At 41.3% G+C, this 22,754-nt stretch overlaps 1 protein-coding gene across 6 annotated transcripts in view; it reads right to left on the bottom strand.

Moving 5' to 3' along the window:
- Nucleotides 1-1,525: 1,525 nt before the first annotated feature.
- strada (STE20 related adaptor alpha) overlaps nucleotides 1,526-22,754 on the bottom strand; it is a 50,395-nt gene continuing 29,166 nt past the window's right edge. For all 6 annotated transcript variants that reach the window (XM_059955791.1, XM_059955794.1, XM_059955792.1 and 3 more), the window contains 7 exons: nucleotides 22,109-22,217; nucleotides 19,970-20,093; nucleotides 18,651-18,822; nucleotides 16,412-16,516; nucleotides 5,927-6,168; nucleotides 2,725-2,767; nucleotides 1,526-2,177 (listed from right to left, as the gene is read on the bottom strand). In XM_059955791.1, the coding sequence (XP_059811774.1) occupies nucleotides 2,025-2,177; nucleotides 2,725-2,767; nucleotides 5,927-6,168; nucleotides 16,412-16,516; nucleotides 18,651-18,822; nucleotides 19,970-20,093; nucleotides 22,109-22,217 (948 nt within the window). In that variant the 3' untranslated portion in view covers nucleotides 1,526-2,024. The remainder of the gene's footprint in view (nucleotides 2,178-2,724; nucleotides 2,768-5,926; nucleotides 6,169-16,411; nucleotides 16,517-18,650; nucleotides 18,823-19,969; nucleotides 20,094-22,108; nucleotides 22,218-22,754) is intronic.

Here is a 22,754-nt window from a genome sequence, read left to right as displayed (position 1 = left end):
GCAACAGAGGATGAGAGGTGACCTTATAGAGGTGTATAAGATGATGAGAGGCATTGATTGTGTGTATAGTCAGAGGCTTTTTCCTAGGGCTGAAATGGCTGCCACAAGAGGACACAAGTTTAAGGTGCCTGGGAGTAGGTGCATAGAGGTCAGGGGTAAGTTTTTTTAAAAATGCAGAGTGGTGCGTGCGTGGAATGGGCTGGCAGTGATGGTGGTGGAGGCGGATATGATAGGGTCTTTGAAGAGACTCCTGGCCGGCTGGTGGTGCAATTGCATCAGCACTGGACTCCGGAGCGAAGGCTCCCGAGTTTGAATCCAAGTCGAGCCACCCCCAGCATGCTTTCCATCAGTGCCGTGTTGAGTGCAGAGCTAGCCACTCGGCCTTGTAAAAAACAAGGGTTGAGTCAGGAACATTCATACCGTGACCCGGTTAATCTGAAAGGAGACCAATCCTGACAGCACATGCCAGACAAGAATGGCTGACTGTCTGGTGTGACCCATTTAAAAAAAAAGAGAAATCGAGGGCTATGGTAACCCTGGGTAATTTCTAAAGTAAGTACATGTTCGGCACAGCATTGTTGGCCACAGGGTCTGTATTGTTTCCTATGCTTCCTTTGAATCTCTGCCTTCTCACATTGAACCTCTTGCCCTTTAGGTCGAGGCCATGGGAAAAGTCTATTGATCCCATCTATGCCCCTCAATCTCAGAAACCCACACCTGATCACCCCTTAATTTACGTCTTCATGAGAAAAAACCTGGCCTATTCAGTCTGTGTAGTTAAAGCCCATTCTAGTGAATCACTCTGTACTTGCTTATGCTACCACACCATTCATGTAGCAGTGAGAACTATACACATTACTTCAAGTGCAGTTTAAATTGTGCTTTACACAGCTGCTTCTGCACAGTTGTTGTTCTTAGAGCCGGATACTTTGGTTAGGCCAAGACCACGTCTAGTGGCTGACATTGTTCCCTGCAGCTTCCTGGAGTTGTCACATGGCAAAGACCATGCCCACCATGTCTCTGGAATGGATGGAAATCACACTGATTCAGGGAGCAGCTCTTTGATCACTAGGAGGAAGCAGTTGAGGAGGACCTGGGCAATGACCTTCTCTGTGATGACCCCTCTGTGCTTATCAGAATTGAAAATGGTCACAATTACAACATCTCCAAGGTCTCCAGAACATTATTCTCTTCTCAGATATAGGAGATCAGACTATGGTTATAAGATCATAGACTAAACTGAAGTTTTAGCAATGGTCACAGTCAGTAATCACTCATACTTTTGTGCCCATTTAACTGCCCTTGCTTGATGGTTCTGAAATGCTGTATTAGGTGATGTAATCTGTTGAGTGAGGATGTTCCTTGAACAGATTCTAACCCTTTGAAAACTAACTGTTGGGATCCAACCTCAGTAGCCAGTGAGTCTTAGCTGACCTTAATGGTAGCATCTCACTGGCCAATGTTCAATTGCTTAAGTTATAGAAGCTGTATACATGGTGTAGTACACAAAGATTGCACAAAGAAGTAACCAAATGAGACTTTAATATTGATTCCTCTGAATAAATACCAATTCAGGTACAAAGGGATTTCATGTAAGGTAACAAAACAGCAAACTTTTCACGCTCTCAGAGTGATAGGAGAGATGAAGGACAGTATTTCTATCTGCAATGGATTCCACATCAATGTATGTTTTCAAGTGAGCATAATTCTGTCTTTATGGTGGGTTTGAGAACTGTGTCTCTAAATTCATGGAAACCAGAGGAAAGGTGCAGCTGGTACAGTAATAGAACGGCAATGGTTTGATCTGAAATCTCAAGTATTCAAGTAACTCAGTGCAGGTGGTGGTCCCTTATCCACCTGAGCTGGTTTGATGCACACCGTTGTTATTATTCATCTTTTATCAGTGCTACACACCGCTGGATTCCAGCTAATGCCTGTAAATCAGCGAAACTGCCATTTTACATAAAAAATACAAATAAAGACCACTGGCATCAACAGACCCAGTTTCAGCAATGGGTCCACTTTCAGAAGTCCCAGTCTTCCACCTCCAGTTGTTCCAGGCTGGACACGAGCCCTGTCATCCCTTGCAACTCGTGTGAGTGAGCGCCTTCCAGGTCCGTCATAGGAGTGACTGGTCGGAGCAGATCAGGAAGCACCTCCACCACTCGGAGCTTCAGCTTGAAGAATAGAGAATGGAGTCAGTGGTCTGCCACAGTTCCAGCAAATGGGTGGAGTTTAATAATTAGACATCATGGATGGCAGATAACCTGATGAAACTACTTCAGCAAACCCTCCCTCCTTCACACTGAAATCCCTTATTTACAGAGGTTTAAATTCAGAAACTGCTGTTGTTTTGACAGAGTCACAGAAGCTAGATTTACTTCTCAGTGTGTTAAAAATAAACACAGGTAGCTGGAGATCCCATTAACCCAGAAAACGGTATCTGTCTAATTATCCATTAAAATAAGAGAACAATTTGTAAGCATGTCCCAACATCATCTCTCCAACAACCCCTTCATCACCTTCCCTCCTCCAGCCTCCCATTTTACATCCCAAGAAGATACACTGACAGTAGGCCATCAGAATCCCCATTATTACGGCTGAGCCCCAAATAAGCACTAATTAATTAGAACCCTAGGTCTGTGGAGGGAGAGTGAGCGTTGGGATAGGAATAATTGAGGAAGACAGTTTCTTTTACTAATAACCTTGAGGCCATATACATACCTGCTTGACAAATGAATGATTTAGTAATGCACTGGCAGAGGGTCTAAGAAGAATAAAGAGAAGTGTCAGAGGATTGAAGCAAACAGCATCAGTTGTAGCAGTATTACAATGGAAGAGCTACACAGTTACATTGATAAAATGGCCCCACAACAATACAGTTGATAAATGTGATGAGTAATAATCACATCAGGTCAAAATGTGCACAACATAACAAGCAGCAGCAGTAAGTCTGCTCTGTCATTCAGTAAAATCGTTGCTGATTTTTGCCTTTCCTGCATTCATCATGTCCCCTCACATAGTCAACTTGCTGATTTACTACTCCCTGGTCCCTGGACAGGTGTAGATACTTTCTTCTGAAGTGTTGCTGCTTTCCCCTCATAGTCCAGAGTGCCAATCAGTTTGGAATAATCAGCAAACTTTAATATATTGCGAGTGTGCCCTCATCTAAATCACTGATACAAGTTGTGAGCAACGGGTGGCCTTAGCACTGATCCGTGTCACACCCACTAGTCACAGCCTCCCAAACATTACCACTTTAGTCCTCACCCGTTTTATGAGGAATCTCATCCATCTGATAACCATTCTTCAATCCATGCCACATATTATCCCTATTATCTAGCGTGTATTCTACCTTGTGTGCCACGCTATCAAAGACCACAGGGATGTCCAAATACATCACCACAGCTGGTTCTTAACTATTCTGCTCAACACAGCCAAGAAATATTCCAACAGATTTCCCTTTCATGAAGGCTCTGATGCATCATATTATTTTTTTCCAAATGCCCTATAACCAATTCCTTAATAAAACCAATGTTTTCCTATTTCTGATGTAAGGCTAACACATCTATTCCTTTGCATTTTCTCTTCTTTTCATAAATAGTTTCAGTTATACTGTATTTGCCACCTCCCATCTGTAAGAAACATTTTTGAATCTGTGGAATTTTGGAAGGTGACAACCAGTGTACCCATTCCCTCCCTGGAAAGTACTGAGGAACAGAAGGACCTTGGTGTGCAAGTCCAAAAATCCTTGAAGGTTACAGCAGAGGTAGATACCATGGAGACTCAGCTGGAATACTGCATACAGTTCTGGTCACCACAGTATGAGAAAAATGTAATAGTGCTGGAGAGGATGCATAGGAGATTCCCCACTATGTTACCTGGGTGGAGTGTTTCAGTATTGAGTGGTTGGGTAGGCTAGGTTTGTTTTCCCTGGAAGTAGAGGAAAACATGATTGAGGTTTATAAGGATACACAGAAGAGAGACAAGATTGATTGCAGGAAACCTTACCCTTAGAGGTGAACAAGAGGACATAGGTTTAGGGTAAGGGGCAAGAGATTTAGAGGGGATCTATTCTTTGACAGCCAGCAATCACTTGCGTTTGTAGTTATTGTCATCTAGTTCTCCAATCTACATAAGCCAACTCATACTTCTGTAGTTTGCTTTAAGATTTAGTCAAATCACTTTTAATCCTTGTATAAAATTTTTATATTATAATCACTGTTCCTTAAAGTTTCCCTCTCCCATTGCACCACTTCTAAAATAGACTGTTACCACATTGCAATACACACAAAATGTTGGAGGAACTCAGCAAGCCAGGCAGGGCCTACGGAGGGTAATAAACAGTTTATGTTTCAGGTGAGACCTTTCATCAGGACTTAAGTTACTTCATTACTGCCTTAATATTCTGATGTAGAAAACAGTTCTTTTACAATCTACTTGATACTTAAAATCCTTTCTCTGCATCTCAATAATGAAGCTGCTTAAGCTGCCTCAAGCTTGGTGGGGAGGGGGTAAGAGAGGAGGAGGAATGGCAAATAACAAAGTCAACCCGGAACAATATTGGTCTTGTTAATGGAGAGTGATTGCAGGGAAGTATTGCGGCTCATATACTGGGGATTGGCCAGCTGACAATGATACATTTCAAACTGTGACAAGGCAGGGGCAGTGTAGGTTATTGCCTCAGTCTATCAGTTGAGACTAGTCAAACTAGTCAATTTAACAAACCCAGCAGGCTAGGACAATCTGGCTGCACATCATAGCAAGGTTGGCATCTTGTCACTCTGTTACACCAGTCCCACCGACATAAAACTATTACGATCTTTGCATGGGAATTACTGTATTGTGCTAGGGTGCCTAGACTTTTGCGCAGTACTGTATTTGTTGAGGTGGACTGGAGAGCGAGTTTTAAAGTCTGGCAGGAGCAAACAATGATCGGGAATGTTGAGGGTGGAGCACCACAGGAGGGGTGTAGGACAGGTGGCAGAGGAGTGCCAGGGGCAGGGGACAGTGTGGGTGCAAACACACCCAGTTCTAAGACACCAGGCAAGGTCCTTTGAATCCAAACAATTGGTCTATTGATCTTTACACAATGTCTTTCTGGTGCTTCCCAATCCCTTTCTTCTCCTTTCCCAACCAGTATTCCCTTCTCCATGTCCCCTTCCGACTCTCAGTCCACAATAGAGACCTATATCAGAATCACCACTCATTTAAGGTTATGAATTTTGCTTTTTTAGTGACAGTAGTACATTGCAATACATAAAATTACTACCGTACTGTGTAGAAGTCTTAGGCACACTCACAATATACAGGGTTGAAACAAATGGCTTCTCAGTTGTGTTCAAATTCAGTTTAGACTGATGACAGAAATTTCCTCTCCTGGTTTCTTTTGCATCACAGGATTCTATTTAGTTTGCTGGGTATTTCTAGAGTTCTTTTGAATTTCGTATTTCCAGTAACTACTGAGTTCTGAATCTCACATTTCCAGTATTCAACTCATCCATAACTCTTTCAATGAGAGCAGGCAAATCGGCAAGTCTTTTCCAGCCTCGCTCATTCTCTCTCTCTCTCATTCTCCATTTTCCTTTGCTCTTTCCACCCTTTCCTGCCATTTTTCCTATTCTAAGATCATTAACCTGAAATGTTAACTGCTTTCTCATCACAGATGTACCCTGATCTGATGACTATTTTCAACATTTTATTTTTGCTTTTATTTGTGATTGCAAGATGATTGTTAATCAAAGGTGTTTAGCAATTATCAACATTTTCAAAGCCTTGAGAACTAAATAGTCTTATTCCATTCCCGTGAATAATTTTCATGCCATGAGATTAGCAGCACAGGATGCTTTTCATATATTGGCTCATTTAGTGAACAACATCCAACCCTGCACTAACCAACAGCAACCCATTTTCATAAAGAACATACCTCTGCTCAGGCTCCCGTTGTAAGCACAACTCCACAAAATTGTGGAAAAGCCTGGAGAAAGTCCTGTTGTATGGATGCTGCACTGGTTCACCGTTCGTTGTTCGCATGCCACAAGTGGCAGAGCTCTCAACGATGCCTGAATCCACTGCCGATTGGGAGTTTGTCATCATGAGCTCCTCCTCAGGGATTGTTGTAGTGTCCAGTAGGCAGGGCACTGTACCATTCAGTTTCTCCAGCAGCATCTTAAAGAATAGATCAAAGTGAATTAGAACAGTTTTTGTCATCTAAATCCCATGAAAAAGAGTTGTCACTTTACACCCACAATCAAAAAGTTCTAAGTAAATTTATTATCAAAGTATTATACGTTACCATATACCCAATTTCCCTTGGGATCAATAAAGTATGTCTGTCTGTCTACTTACTCGAGATTCATTTTCTTGCAGGGATTTACAGGAAAAATATTACAATGGAATTTACAAAAAACTATACCTAAACAAAGACTTGACAACCAATGTGCAAAAGATAACAAATTGTGCAAGTAAAAAAATACTGAGAATATGAGTTGTAAAGAGTCCTTGAAGGCAAGTTTGAATTTGAAAGTGTGTCTACGTTTGAAAATGAGTAAAGGTCAGCACTGGAGAATATATTGACCACAGGAATGGGAGATTGCTTATATATACTAGTTTTCATTTTCTCCCCCCACCCCCACCTTCATGACCACATTATTCCCCGCAGTGCAAGGGGCTGTATTTTGGAAGGTCAAAGGCAGGAGGAAAGTATACAGTAAATGGAAGGACTCATTGATGTACAGAGGATCTATAGCTCCCTTAAAGTAGCAACACAAGTAGGTAGGGTAGTAAAGAAGGTACATGGAAAGCTTGTCTTCATTAGTTGGGGCACTGAGTATAAAAGCTGGTAAGTCATGTTGAAGCTGAGGACGCATTTGGATCATTGTGTGCAGATATATTCACTGCGTTACAGGAAGGATGTAAGGCTTTGGAAAAGTTGTGTGAGAGGTTCACCAGGATGTTGCCTAGATTGGAGAGTATAAGATGCAAAGGAAAGGTTGGACAAACTTGGACTGGTATTGCTGGAGCATAGGAATCAAAATCAAATAATATCACTGGCAGATGTTGTGAAATTTGTTGTTTTGTAGTAGCAGTACATTGCAAGATGTAATAATAAAAAACCATGTTACAATAAGTATATTAAAAAAATTAAATTAGTGGAAAAAGAGAGGAAAAAAAATGAAGGAGTGTTCATGGGTTCATGTCCATTCAAAAATCTGATGATTCTAGCCATAACCAATCTTTCAAAGCATTTCATCATAGTAGATGTGAGTGCCACTGGGTGATAGTCGTTGAGGCAGATCACCCTGCTCTTCTTGGGCACTGGTATTATTGTCACCCTTTTGCAGCAGGTGGGACCTCTGACTGCAGCAGTGAGAGAATGAAGATGTCCTAGAATACTCTCGCCAGTTGGTTGGCACAGCTTTTCAGAGCCCCTCCAGTTACACCATCAAGGCCTGACACTTTGCAAAGGTTCACTTTCATGAAAGATGTTTTGACATTGGCCTCTGAGACAGAGATCACAAGGTCACCAGATGCTGCAGGGATTTGCACAGGCATAGCTTTATTCTCACTTTTAAAGTGTGCATGTCCCTCTGGTACAGCAATGTTAATCTGAGATCTTCAATTTAATTTTATAGAGACTGTATATTTGACAAGATAGTTGTGAGTGGGAGGCTAAGGTCTCTGAATTTCAGTCGTACCTGTAGACCCAATTTGCTTTCCCCGCTTCTGTTTTCTTAAACCCAAGTCTGCAGTCTGGGAACCGCCAAATTTTGAATATCGATACATTTTTAAAATGGGTTACAATGATGTTACTTATCCAAGTACCCATGGCTGGGACTGTGGATATCAGTTGCAGTAGTCCTAAACGGGAATATTTGACAATTCACATTGCCATTTATTGGCGTTATCTTAAGATTGAAGAAAGACCAGATAGAAGCATAGTGGATTCTGGTTAATTGGGACACATACGGACCAATACATTTATGTTCCATTAAGCAGCTGCCCCAATTAACTGAAGTTTCATGGAATTAGTTAAAAATATATAGACAAACTACCATTTAATTGAGTAACAAATTAAGTATTTAAGTGATATACAGAACAAATTAGAATACTAACAATACTGCAACAGCACTGCAGTACCTAATAGATCAAAGTCCATTTATTATCAAAATATGTATACATTATACAACCTTGAGATTTGTCTTCTAACAGGCAGCCACAAAACCCAAAAGAACCCATATAAAACAGTCATTTCAGTTCAGGTTCAGTTGCCTCGACGTGCAGAGAGAAATAAAAACACATCACGCCCATAAAAAAGTAAAAGAACCCGTAAAACTGTTGAAAACCCAATGTGCAGAGAAAAGAACACATCATTCAAACAATAACTGCAAGCAAATAGCATTCTGAACTGAAGTCGGCAAAGAAAGTCCCATAGTTCAACACAAAGCCGAGTAAATGTTGTGGAGCAGCAATCTGAAATGGCTTGTCCCTCGCCTCAGGCCCTGATATCTTGACTTTTTCAATTTGGCCTGGTTCTTAAATCGTCGTCCAAACATCAGGTTAAATTGCCTGGATATGCTCTGGGGCCAGGACCTCGTGATACAGTTTGGCCTTTAGCCAACCTTCCTGATCCAGCACGGCATTTGTCTTCTCCATCCGAAGGTCGGGTTCAATTGCCTCATTGTGCTCTGGTACATGGACCCAGCTGCCTCGATTTGGCCTGAAACCAACCTTTACGATTCGGCCCTGTGCTCAAGTCTCCTTCCAAACATCAGGTTCAGTCACCTCAATATGCTCTGGAGCCTGGACTCCGTGCCTCGATTTGACTTGTAACTGACCTTTCAGATTTGGCATGGCACTTAAATCGATCAAACCTCGGGTCTCAGCCACAGGCTGCTGACCCAGTCCTGCCACATCAAATAGCCTTCAAGTCCAAACGGAAGTTACAGACTATTACTTGCGATGATTGCTTGCCAGAAGTGTGATTAACAATGTTTTCCTTGTTTCATTAGCCACCAGACAGAAGCTGTTGAGGTTCACCAGTGTCATCTTAAACCAGACTTCATCCACAGAAGTACTCACCTGCTGTGTATGCTGCCACATTCTTTTGACTGACTGAACAAAATCACCAGATACCTAGTGAAGATAATGGACTGGCTTCATACAATGCTTTTAATGATTGCATCCTCCAAATCTTCATTGTAACATTCAAGCGCTTGCGAATGACGCTTTTTAAAACCTGTTTGCCGTGACATATGCGAGTGATGATAAAGCTGATTCTGATATGGCTTTCTATTGTGGACTGAGAGTGGGAAGGGGAGAGACGGGAAAAAATGGTTGGGAAAAGGGAAAGGGAGAGGGGAGGGAGTGGAAGCACTGGAGATAAATTCTGTAAAGATCAATAAACTAATTGTTTGGAATCAAGTGACTTTGTCTGGTGTCTCAGGGCTGGGTGCGTCTGCTGTATCTGCAGCTGCAATACCCTCGTCCCTGGCACACCTTCTCTGTCACATGTCCCAAACCTCTCCCTCATACTCCACTCTCAACATTACCAACATCCTTTGCTCCCACCATCAAACTCGCTCTCTGCTCCATATTGACAAACATAGTACTGTGTAAAAAGTCTTAGCTGTCCGAGCTATATATGTGTGCCCAAGACTTTTATACAGTACTGTAGATAGGGTAGACAGTCAGTCTTTTCCCAGTATGGTTATTAAATAATAAAGGCATGCTTAAAGTAAGAGAATGATGGTTTTAAGGAGATTTAAGAGGCAAAGGTTTGTTCTTTTATATAATACAAATGATAGTAGCTACACGCCAATGGAAGAAATGATAGCAACATTTAAACAGATTTAGGCCGATACATGAAGAGGTAGGAATGAGAGGGATGTGAACTTGTGCAGGCAGATTAACATCATGGTTGATGTGGACGTGGTGGACCAAAGAACCTGTTCATGTGCTGTTCGATGTCCTATCCCTAATACAGTGCCATATAAAATTAACTGGTTCATATTTATATCATTTGGATATTCCAATTCTATTTCGATGTTCGGAACATCTTGCTAGAATAATTTGAATATAGAATCAAATGTAAAGGAAAAGGCTATTTGGCTCATTGTATTCAGGCATGGCAAAAGGAGCTATTTTTCCAGATTATTATTCTAGAAGTGCTCATGGATACATTAAAAAAAATGCCAAGAGTTTTGTTTGAGGCAGAGAGTTTCAGATTGCAATAAACCCAAACCAGACTATGGCAGCATTATTGCTGCACTCTAGCCTCTTCCTACATGTTCTTATATGTCAGCATGACCTTTATTTTTTTCTCCTTCAAACACCTAATTCCCCTTAAATACCTCTTTACAATTTATCTTAACACTCCCCTGATAATGAATTCTATCTTTTCACTGTCCTTTGAGGAATGATTCCAAGGATTGGGGACTTCTTACTTCAGTGGTTGGTAAGTTGATGGAGAAGATCCTGAGAGGCAGGATTTATGAACATTTGGAGAGGTATAATATGATTAGGAATAGTCAGCATGGCTTTGTCAAGGGCAAGTCGTGCCTTACAAGCCTGATTGAATTTTTTGAGGATGTGACTAAACACATTGATGAAGGTAGAGTAGTAGATGTAGTGTAAATGGATATCAGCAAGGGATTTTCTCAAGGTACCCCATGCAAGGCTTATTAAGTAAGGAGGCATGGGATCCAAGGGAACTTTGCTTTGTGGATCCAGAATTGGCTTGCCCACAGAAGGCAAAGACTGGTTGTAGATGGTTCGTATTCGGCATGGAAGTGGGTAACTAGTGGTGTGCCTCAGGGATCTGTTCTGGGACCCCTACTCTTTTTGATTTTTATAAATGACCTGGATGAGGAAGTGGAGGGATGGGATGTGGAGGGCTGTCAGAGGTTACAGCGGGACAGTGATAGGTTACAAAACTGGGCTGAGAAGTGGCAGATGGAGTTCAACCCAGATAAGTGTGAGGTAGTTCATTTTGGTAGGTCAAATATGATAGCAGAATATAGTATTAATGGCAAGACTCTTGGCAGTGTGGAGGATCAGAGGGATCTTGGGGTCCGAGTCCATAGGACACTCAAAGCTGCTGTGCAGGTTGACTCTGTGGTTAAGAAGGCATATGGTGCACTGGCCTTCATCAATCGTGGGATTGAGTTTAGGAGCCAAGAGGTAATGTTGCAACCATACTGTTCAGACCCCACTTGGAGTACTGTGCTCAGTTCTGGTCGCCTCACTACAGGAAGGATGTGGAATCCATAGAAAGGGTGCAGAGGAGATTTACAAGGATGTTGCCTGGATTGGGGAGCATGCCTTATGAAAACAAGTTGAGTGAACTCGGCCTTTTCTCCTTGGAGCGACGGAGGATGAGAGGTGACCTGATAGAGGTGGAAATGATGGTGAGAGACTTTGATTGTGTGGAGAGTCAGAGGCTTTTTCCCAGGGCTGAAATGGCTAACATGAGAGGGCACCGTTTTAAGGTGCTTGGAAGTAGGTACAGAGGAAATGTCAGGGGCAAGTTGTTTCTTCTTTTTTTTTTACCCAGAGAGCGGTGAGTGCGTGGAATGGGCTGCCGGTGATGGTGGTGGTGGCAGATACTGCCAGTTAATGGTGGTGGAGGATCTTTTAAGAGGCTCCTGGACAGATACAGAGCTCAGAAAAATAGAGGGCTATAGGTAACTCTAGGTAATTTCTAAGGTAAGTACACATTCGGCACAACATTGTGGGCCAAAGGGCCTGTATCATGCTGTAGGTTTTCTATATTTCTATTTTAGTTAGGGGTCTACATGCTGTTCTTTATGGAACAGAGGAGATCGTGAATGGATCTGACTGATGTACTTAAAGCTATGCAGGGCAGACGAGAAAAATTGTTGGAAGTTGAGTTCAAAGACAAAGGAAGCTGAGTGAATATAATCTGCAAAAACAAAAGTACAAGGAGAAAAATAGATGCAATAAGTGATTAGGATTTGAAAGGCACTGCCAGAGGGATGCAGACTCAGCTGTAGTTTTCAAAAGAGAGCTGGATAAGTATAGAAACATAGAAAATAGGTGCAGGAGTAGGCCATTTGGCCCTTTGAGCCTGCACAGCCATTCAGTATGATCATGGCTGATCATCCAACTCAGAACCCTGTACCTGCTTTCTCTCCATACCCCCAATCCCTTTAGCCACAAGGGCCATATCTAACTCCCTCTTAAATATAGCCAATGAACCGGCCTCAACTGTTTCCTGTGGCAGAGAATTCCACAGATTCACCACTCTCTGTGTGAAGAAGTTTTTCCTCATCTTGGTCCTAAAAGGCTTCCCCTTTATCCTTAACCTGTGACCCCTCGTTCTGGACTTCTGGACTTCCCCAACATCGGAAACAATCTTCCTGCATCTAGCCTGTCCAATCCCTTTAGAATTTTATACGTTTCAATAAGATCCCCCCTCAATCTTCTAAATTCCAGTGAGTATAAGCCCAGTCGATCCAGTCTTTCTTCATATGAAAGTCCTGCCATCCCAGGATTCAATCTGGTGAACCTTCTCTGTACTCCCTCAATGGCAAGAATGTCTTTCCTCAGATTAGGGGACCAAAACTGCACACAATATTCTAGGTGCGGTCTCACCAAGTCCTTGTACAACTGCAGTAGAACCTCCCTGCTCCTGTACTCAAATCCTTTTGCTATGAGTACTTTTTCACCCCCTGCTGTACTTACATGCCCACCTTCAATGAGTGGTGTACAATGACACCCAGGTCTCGTTGCACCTCCCCTTTTCCTAATCGGCCACCGTTCAGATAATAATCTGTTTTCCTGTTCTTGCAACCAAAGTGGATAACCTCACATTTATCCACATTAAATTGCATCTGCCATGAACTTGCCCACTCACCTAACCTATCCAAGTCACCCTGCATCTTCTCAGCATCCTCCTCACAGCCCAGCTTCGTGTCATCTGCAAACTTGGGAGATGCTGCATTTAATTCCCTCGTCTAAATCATTAATATATATTGTAAACAACTGGGGTCCCAGCACTGAGCCTTGCGATACCCCACTAGTCACTGCCTGCCATTCTGAAAAGGTCCCGTTTACTCCCACTCTTTGCTTCCTGTCTGCCAACCAATTCTCTATCCACATCAATACCATACCCCCAATACTGCGTGCTTTAAGTTTGCACACTAATCTCCTGTGTGGGACCTTGTCAAAAACCTTTTGAAAATCCAAATATACCACATCCACTGGCTCTCCTCTATCCACTCTACTAGTTACATCTTCAAAAAATTCTATAAGATTCGTCAGACATTATTTTCCTTTCACAAATCCATGCTGACTTTGTCCAATGATTTCACCTCTTTCCAAATGTGCCGTTATCACATCTTTGATAACCGACTCTAGCATTTTCCCCACCACCGATGTCAGACTAACTTGTCTATAATTCCCCGGTTTCTCTCTCCTTTTTTAAAAAGTGGGGTTACATTAGCCACCCTCCAATCCTCAGGAACTAATCCAGAATCTAAGGAGTTTTGAAAAATTATCACTAATGCATCCACTATTTCTTGGGCTACTTCCTTGAGCACTCTGGGATGCAGACCATCTGGCCCTCTGAAAGAAAAGAATGTGCAGGGTTATGGAGTGAGGATGGGGCAGTTGAACAGGATAGATCTGTATGTGTATGGAGCTGGTAAAGTCTCAACAGGCTGAGCAATCTTCCATGCTGCAACCATTCTGTGATTCTGTAGATGCTTCTCCTGAATTCACATAATCATAGCAATCATCAAAAAAAACTTAGCATAAAGACTGAGGTCATTTGGCCCATGATGCCTATGCTCATCAAAAAATAGGTCCTCAGGCTAATCTCACCTTCTGGTATCATGTTTGTAGCCTGCAGATGAAAGCTGTTCTCCTGAGAGTCCTCTACTACCTTCCTATTCTGTTCTTTTCCTATGCAGACATTCTTCAGAACCATTGTGCCTGTGTCTCCATTATTGCTTTGCAGCCACACAGTTTCTCCTGTCCTTTCAGTTACACAGTACACTGCACAGAAATAGTTATTTGGATAAAAACACTCATAACATACAGAGCCAGGAGGGCAAGAGCTCTCCAATTTAACTTTGAAATGAGTCACCAAATGTATATGGCTTAGTGCAAAACTTGTCTGATGAGAAGGTTACTGCATATATTTGATGGCAGGGGTACAGTTAGGGGTGGGCAGTAAGAAAAGGGAGAAAAATGCTTCCCCAACTCCACATGAAAGCTTTCACTAAATTTTCTTAAATCAATGCACACTCATTATTAGCCTTTCTACAATGGGAAATAGGTCTATCTGCCAGTTTTATATAATCCATTCACTCTCCCTTAAGCCCTCTCTGTTTCCAGCTCACTTTACTCGCTCACTCAAAGTGATGACGGCTTGCATCTTTTGACTCCTTTGCTTGCATCTTTGGAAACAGCTCTATTTTCATCTTTAATATCTCTACTTTCCCCTTTCAGGATTCTTTTGAAGACCCTGACCTGGAGTTACACGCTGACTTTGGTTCTTTGCGGGAATGGAACCTGCTCTCGGGGTGCCATGACTGGCCGTTATCCGACATGCCAAGGGCGCGGCCTAAGAGTTCGGCTCCCCTTTGGAGGCCTAGGATCTGGGGGCTTTGGAGACGGGCGGATCGAAGGTCGGTATCCCGTGGGAGCTGGAACATCTTTGGCTGTGTACTCAGAGACCTGAGATCTTTGGGCACAGAGCTTGAAAAAAGCAACACAATGGACTTTTAACATTGCAAACCAGCGAGTTGTTTGTTACGTCTCCCCTCTCACTGTGAAATGGAGACTTCTCCTTCTCCCTGATGAGGGGGAGGGAGGGAGAGGAACAGCCTGTGGTATGTTGAATGCTGGGTTAACAACGTAGTCTTTGCAGTTGCTTTGCTCATGCTTGAGTGCTCAGTGGCAGGTGCCAATGCTTTTTTTGCAGGTGGAGGGGGAGGGAGGGGATAGTTGCTTGCTGCCGCTAACGCGTGGGGGGGGGGGGGGGGACTTTGGGTTTCTAACATTTAACTGTCATTCATTCTTTGGGGCTCTTCTCTGTTTTCGTGGATGGCTGCAAAGAAAAAGCATTTCAGAATATATATTGTATACACTTCCCTGACATTAAACGTACCTTTGAAACCTTTGAAAATGTGAAAGATTTATCCTGATGGTATTAACTACCTAATTGTTATATATGAAGCATCAGAAGATAATTACAGGTGAGTTAGACCATTAAATAGACCAGATTATTCATCCAGATAAAATTTGTTAACACCCCTTGGTGTAACCTTTAATGAGGGAAAATTATGGTTCTAATTATTATGTTTCAGCCTCTATTCAACAATGTTCCAACTATGTCAGTCTTCATACAAATATGAGCTTACTAATAAATCACAACTTTTCCTTCTACTAGTTTAAACTTATTTCCCCTTTGTTCTGGTCATCTAGATTAATCTATTTTGCATCCTTTTTTATATTGTTGTACAAGATGACTTTTCAAATATCTCCTTTTCTCTTGCATTCTCATGCAGTGCTCAGACTGGGATCAGTCTGCATTCCCTCTTTCACCTGAAGCTCTCTGGCATCTCTTCTTGGATAGAATTATGTGCTGTTGCACTGCCTAACTGCCCACAACAGTGTTCATAATCTGCCCTGACTTGTATTCCAGGGATCTCTCTGAATACTTCACCATCCTTCTGACTTTGCAGATTACTGCCCCACCTGCTGGACAATAAGGAGAATCCACTAAAGTTCCAGAGATACGTCCTTTTTGTAACACAACATTTGTCTGTACTAAACTTATCTTTCAATGTTCAATGTAATTATATATCGCCCAGCTATATTTGAGTTTCCTGAGGGTTCTGTCTTCTTACCTCCATTTCCATTCCGCAGAAATGACTGCATCATAGCCCTCAAATGTCACATCTTTTATATAAATCCACTTCTCATACTCATCAACATATATCATACTTCAACCAATCCTTCATATTAGTCCTTCCTTGTCTAGTCTCACTATTATTAGGTTTTACATTTACAGTTGAAACTATAATTAGAGTTTACTTCATCTCTCAGTGCTTTGCTTGGAAATTTAACTGTTGCTATTTTTTTGTTCTGGAAATTGCTTCTTAATCCAATCAGCCCCTGTAACGGGTCTTAACATATCTATCTGCTTGACAAATAGCATAACCATGGTTAGAAAATGTCATGTTTAGGAATATAAAATTAAAAGGAAAGGCAATCAGTATTCTTAGACTGAATTAAATTAAAAGTTTTAATGCTTATCAATTCATTTTTAGCTTTCTTCCACCTATTCAGGTTTTACAATAATTACCGGACAACCAGAGTCAAGACATGCAAGGCCGGTGGGACACTTCATGTCTTGACAGGTGATGCATAACACCCGTACCTGAGTTGCAGGCATATCTTTGAAGGGAACATGTCCATTAGCCAGCTCACACGCAGTGATCCCCAAACTGTAAATATCAGATTTGGCATCATAACCCTGCAGATTCTGTAGGGAGAAAGGAAAACAGAATTGTAACAGAATTTTAGTTATTATGTGCAGATAATATTATTAAAGAACTACACCCCTTTTCCCAAATGGTTGACCATCACTTACCATATGGCTAACCCAGAGTCAGACAGCAGCATTGGCTTTTTCAACTGAGAGGTTTAAGTTCAGACTTCTAATAAGCAAACAGCGACATTAAAGAAAGAGCAACTTCACACAAGAATGAGGATTTGAGAGCTTATCAATTTCTCACCACTCATTTTGCAGCCAAAAGCACCCACATATTTCTAACAGTAATCTAATCTAACTGTGCCTTGAAACATGAATAAACATTCTTTCTTAAGAGTTTTGGCCAAGGACAGTAGTTGGTCGGGTTATTCAACAGTGGGTAACACCTTTATTGCTAAACTCACATCGTACTCATCTTTTCCCATGTTTCTAACTTTCATTTCTGCAACCCTCTAATATCTGTGTTCAGTTCCAGTTTTGGCCTCCTGTGCTTTCTACATTTTGATTGTTCTGCCATTAATAGACAGACAGTTAACCATCTGTTCCCCAAGTTCTGAACTTCTTTCTCGCTCTCTCACACTTAACCTCTTCAATCCAGGTTTTGCTTGCCTATCCTGTTGTCTTATGTCTCAAGCAGTGGGAATCGGGATTTTGGCAAGGCGAGCATTTATTGCCCTTATGGGGATGGTGTAAGAGGTAATATATTAGATAGAATGGAAGATGAAACGACTAGCAGGAAATACAGAGTAGGCATTAAGTATGTATTTCTCTAGTTGCGTCACAGGAACTGTGTTGTGCCATAATATGTTACAATTCTTACAGATAACCTGCTTGAGTCATAAGGCAGCACAGTTATACTTACTGATGCCACAAAAATAGACAAAAGCAAGTGTGATGAGAACACAAAGAAATTATAAAATAGCTGGATTAAGTAAATGAGGAAAGATCTGGAAAATGAAATATAATGAAAACATCATATCATCTAAATAGTGAAAGATTTCACAGCTCTGAAGTGCAGAGCGATCCAGGTGTCCTAATGAATGATGCACCAAAGGCTAGTACATATGGCTAGCACGAGAGGGCACAGGTTTAAGGTGCTTGGAAGTAGGTACCGAGGAGATGTCACGGGCTAAGCTTTTTACTCAGAGTGGTGAGTGTGTGGAATGGGCTGCTGGCGATGGTGGAGGCGGATACAATAGGGTCTTTTAAGAGACTCCTGGATAGGTACATGGAGCTTAGAAAAATAGAGGGCTATGGGTAACCCTAGGTAATTTCTCAGGTAAGGACGTGTTCGGCACAGCTTTGTGGGCCAAAGGGCCTGTATTGTTACAGGTTTTCTATGTTCTATGTAGGCGCAGCAAGTAATTAGCAAACAATGTTATCATTTATTGCAATGAGAATTGAAACTGAAAGCAGGGTGGTTGTGCTTCTGTTATATAGTTCATGGGGAGATCATCTGGAGTAAAGTACTATTAAAGGAGGGATGTTAAGGTGGTGGAAGCAGTTCATAGAAAGACCACTAGATTGGAACAGCAAGTTGTCTAATGGGAAAAATTTGTGCAAGCTGGACTCGCATCCACTCGGTGCAGTTACTTAATTAAAATATACAAAATCCCAAGAGATTGTGACAGGTTGGGTGTGGAAAGGATATTTCCTTAAGCAAGGCTCTAAACTAGAAGTCACTGTTTAAAAATAAAGGATTATCTGTTTAACATGAAGAGGTATCTTCCACCCATCAACTCCCATCCCCCACCTTTCTAATGCCCTCCTCACCCAGATTCACCCATCATCCGCGAGCTTGTGCTCCTTCCTCCTCCTCCCACCCTTCTGCCCCATTTCTTAACAGTTGACTGTTCATTTCCCTCCATAGATGTTGCCTGACCTGCTGAGTTCCTCCAGTGTTTTGTGAAAGACTTTGCAACTCTTTTCCTCAGAAGGGAGTGGAAGGAGACTCTTTAATTATATATTTCAAAGACAGAGGTGCATAGATTTTTGCTAAGCCAGCGTGTGAAAGGTTATGACAGATAGACAGGAATGCAGAGTTGAGACTACACTCAGAGATATTATCTTATTAGGTAAGTAAGGATTACTCCTGCTTTTAATTTGGATATTGGTGTGGACTTACCTGTTGCAGCAACTCAGGGCTCAGCCATGGTAATATTTTAACACTGTATTTTGGGAAGTCATGGATCACACGCAGCCGCTGCCCATGGCTGATCATACTGAAAATACTGCGAAGTCCTGACAAATAAACCTGCCCCTCTGATGATATTAGAATGTGACTTGCTTGAACACTCCTGAAAAGAACAAAATAAGTTGGTTACTTTACCACAGTTATTCCAGAGAAACTAGAGAGGTTGAAGAAGCTTGTTCTTACAGCAGAGATGATTAAAAGGTGTGCAACTTGTTATAGTTAAAAAGCAGGAAACACTAAAGTTGTCAGATTTAGGATAACTGTAAAAAGGCCAGTGACAAGGTGAGGAAAATGAGTTGTTTAAGTAACGGGTAGTGATTGAGGGATCTCAGTGCAGGGTCTTCTTGCTTTTAACTAAGTAATCTGGATGAAAATGAAGTGGCCAGATTAGTAAATTTGTACAGGACATGAAAAATAGTGAAATTATGAATAGTGAGGAAGGTTGTCAAATGATATGGCAGCATATAGACCAGATGAAAGTATGGGTAGAAAAATGGCAGATGGAGCTTAATCTGGACAAAAGTGAGGTAGTTCATTTTGGGAGGTCAAATGCAAGAGGAAAAGAAACAATAAATGGTAAGACTTTAAGGAATATCAATGTACACATAGGGATCTTGGAGTGCAAGACCATAGCTCCCTGAAAGTGGCAACTTTATCTAAGTTTGGGTGGGTGTTAGAACAGATAGCTTTACCAAGGTATTTGGGGGTGGGGTGGGGAATGCTCAGTTTTACCACCAATGTTAGAGGGGTACAGCCCACTTGACACTCTAGAGGAAAGGATGCCAGCTCAGTTTGAAAACTGAATAAGGGAAACTAGATGAAGTGGAAGGATATGTAGATTTAGACTCAAGACTTTATTCACTTCAAGTGAATAAAATAATTAAATGTTCATGAGAAACTGGTTTGTTTGAATTTTAGTAAGGTATAAAATCTTTGAGAACTCCGGTTGTGCAGAGGGACACAAATGGACTGGGCTGTTGTCGGGAATGTGGAAATATACACATGTAGCAAGACTATTTAAAAAAAGGCTATTTTTATCAGGAAATTTAAGGACAATTTGTTAAAGGTATGGGACCAATCAACTTGAAACAAAGTTTCATTCCATTTCATTCTTTGCAATATTAACTACCAGTTTCACCTAGAATGAATTCACTGTAGTTTGTTTAAATGATGATTCATATAAACACATTTTATAAATTAAGATTCAGTCAACTCATTTTGCCTGCAGCCTGAGTCACAGAATACATTACCTGTGTACATATCCCATTCTATGAATATAAACCAAAGCTTTTAGCACCCCTTGCAGAATGTAAGCAATTGTGGGCTCATTCAGACCATCCGTAAAATGTGTGTTCATCAGATCTTTAGCAGAACCTAGCAATTAGAACACACAAGATGATTAAAAGCTATTTAAAATAGAATTAATCCTAACGGCACTATTTTAATATAAAATAATTTTAAAAATCCATACATAAGCGGTATGAAAATCAGTTTGAAAACTAGTCTGAAACTGGAGTTTATACAGGGGCACCAAGTGTTATCAACCAAAATTTGAAATTGAGTTACAAAGACATATCAAGACAAACGATGGAAAGTTTGAAGAGGAAGTTTTACCAAAAAGGGAAATCAGAGAGGTAGGAAGGGAGACATTGATGACTTAAGACTCAATAGTCGGTGGCGACGAAAAGATATTTAGTAGACAAGAACAAACCTCAGCAGGATTCACCTGAAGGTTGCCCCAGAAAAGAATTTGAAAATAGAATGGTAAATCCGGAGTAAATGTAGGCCAACAAGCACCGCTGTTGAGTGAATGAAACTTGCAAGTTAGGCCATGGATGGCTGAGTTTTGATTACCTCAGGATAAAAGGAGACAGAAGACAAGGTGATGGGGCAGGATACGTGCTAGAATCAGGTAAAGGCAGAGGAGTAAACAACTTATAGACAGTGAGTCTCATGTCAGTGATAGGGAAGCTCTTGCAGAGGATTCTTAGGGATAGTATTTATGAGCATTTGGAAAAACATGGCCCAATAATGGACAGTCTGCATATTTGTGTGCAAGGCAAGTCGTACCTACTAACCTGAGTTTTGAGGATGCGATGAAGGTGATTGTTGAAGGTAACATTGTGGATGTTGTCTGCATGGATTTTAGTAAGGCATTTGACGTGGGAGGCTCACCCAGAAGATTAAGATGCATGGGATCCATAGTAACTCAACTGCTTGGATTCAGAATTGGCTTGTCCATAGAAGATAGAGGGTAGTGGTCAATGGGACTTATTGCTGGGTCGAGGTCTTTGACTCATAGTGTTCCACAGAAATCTGCACTAGGACCTTTTCTGTATATATGATGTATATAAATGATTTGGATGAAAATGTGCATAAGCTAATAAGGTTGTGACAAAGATTGATGGTATTGAGGACAGCAGATTGCCAAATGATACAGCAGGATATAGATCATTTGCAGTACATTGTTCATGGCAAGACCCCTCAACAGTGTTGGTAAACATAGGGATCTTAGCGTCCATATCCAAAATTCCCTGAAAGCAGCAGCACAGATTAATAGTATGATAAAGAAGGTGTTTACATGCTTGCCTTTATTAGTCAAGGCATTGAATTCAAGCATTGAGAAGTTATGCTGCAGTCTTATAAAATGCCAGTTTAGCTACAAGTGGAGTATTGCATTTATTTCTAGTCACCCCCTATATAGGAAGGATGTGGAGGCTTTGTGGTGAGTGAAGAAGAGGTTTGCCAGGATGTTGCCTCAATTAGAGGGCATCTACTATGAGGAGAGATTAGACAAAGTTTGGTTGTTTTCTCTGGAGTGATGGAGGCTGAGGGGAGACCTGATAGAAGTTTATAAGATTATGATAGTGTAGGCAGCTGGTGTCTCTCCCCCCCCCACCCCAGTTGAAATGTCCCACATTAGAGGGCATGCATTTAAGGTGAGAGGGGGAAAGTTCAAAGCAGATATGCAGGGCAATTTAAATAGGATGCCTGGAACACCCTGTCAGGTTGAGACAAATACGATAGAAACTTTTAAGAGACTCTTAGACAGACAACATCTAAGAGTCTCTTAAACACTTCTATCAGACAGAAAATGGAGGGATATGGACATTGTATAATCAGAAGAGATTAGTTTAGTTAGGCATTTAATCACTAGTTTAATTAGTTCAACACAATATTGTAGGTCAAAGGGCCTGTTGTACTATACTATTCTATGTTCTGAGCAGTTGAGTGACAAACTCATCTCAGAATCAGATAAAGCTCCAAGAATGCAGCAGCACACCAACATTACATAATTATCATAAGTGAGGGGAAAGGATTCAGCATGTGAAAATGTAAACACAACTTCAAAACTACTATGATTTACAGGGCAGATGTGCCAAACTTACCATAGGCCATGAATGGTGTTACTATCCACACTTCATTGTTGGCTATCAATGTGGCTTTATATGGCAATATATTGGGGTGATGAAATAACTTTGATATGTGGAGCTCACCCTAGTGAAATGAAAGCACATTTAGGCCACCCAGACAATGTTTTAGCAGCTAATGAGTTAACAGAGACAAAAGTACCTGGTAAACTGAGTACTACCATATATCTTTATCCACTTTATTTGCATGTTTATCTAACACACTATTCCATCATCTTTCAAAAATCGTTACTGACACCGGTGTTTTCGAACACAAATTAAGGCACTTTATCAATATGAAACATGGATAGAATTATGATTAAGAGCCCTAGATCACGTTCAAAGTAAGTTCAAAGATCAAAGTAAATTATCAACGTAAATATACACTTGCTTTAGCCACTTTATTGGGTACAGGAGTGGAACCTGGTGTGGTCTTCTGTTGCTGTAGCCCATTCACTTCAAGGTTTGTTGTGTTGTGCATTCAGATATTTGTGTACACCACTGCCATAACACGTGGTTATCTGAGTTACCGTCGCCTTCCTCTCAGCTTGAACCAGTCTGATGATCCTCTTCTTACCTCTCATTATCAAAGCACTTTCACCATCAGAACTGCCGCTGACTGTTT

This window comes from Hypanus sabinus, chromosome X1 (genome assembly GCF_030144855.1).
Source record: "Hypanus sabinus isolate sHypSab1 chromosome X1, sHypSab1.hap1, whole genome shotgun sequence".
In the NCBI taxonomy this organism is placed as follows: Eukaryota; Metazoa; Chordata; class Chondrichthyes; order Myliobatiformes; family Dasyatidae; genus Hypanus; species Hypanus sabinus.
This window is presented reverse-complemented; position numbering and strand designations above follow the sequence as displayed.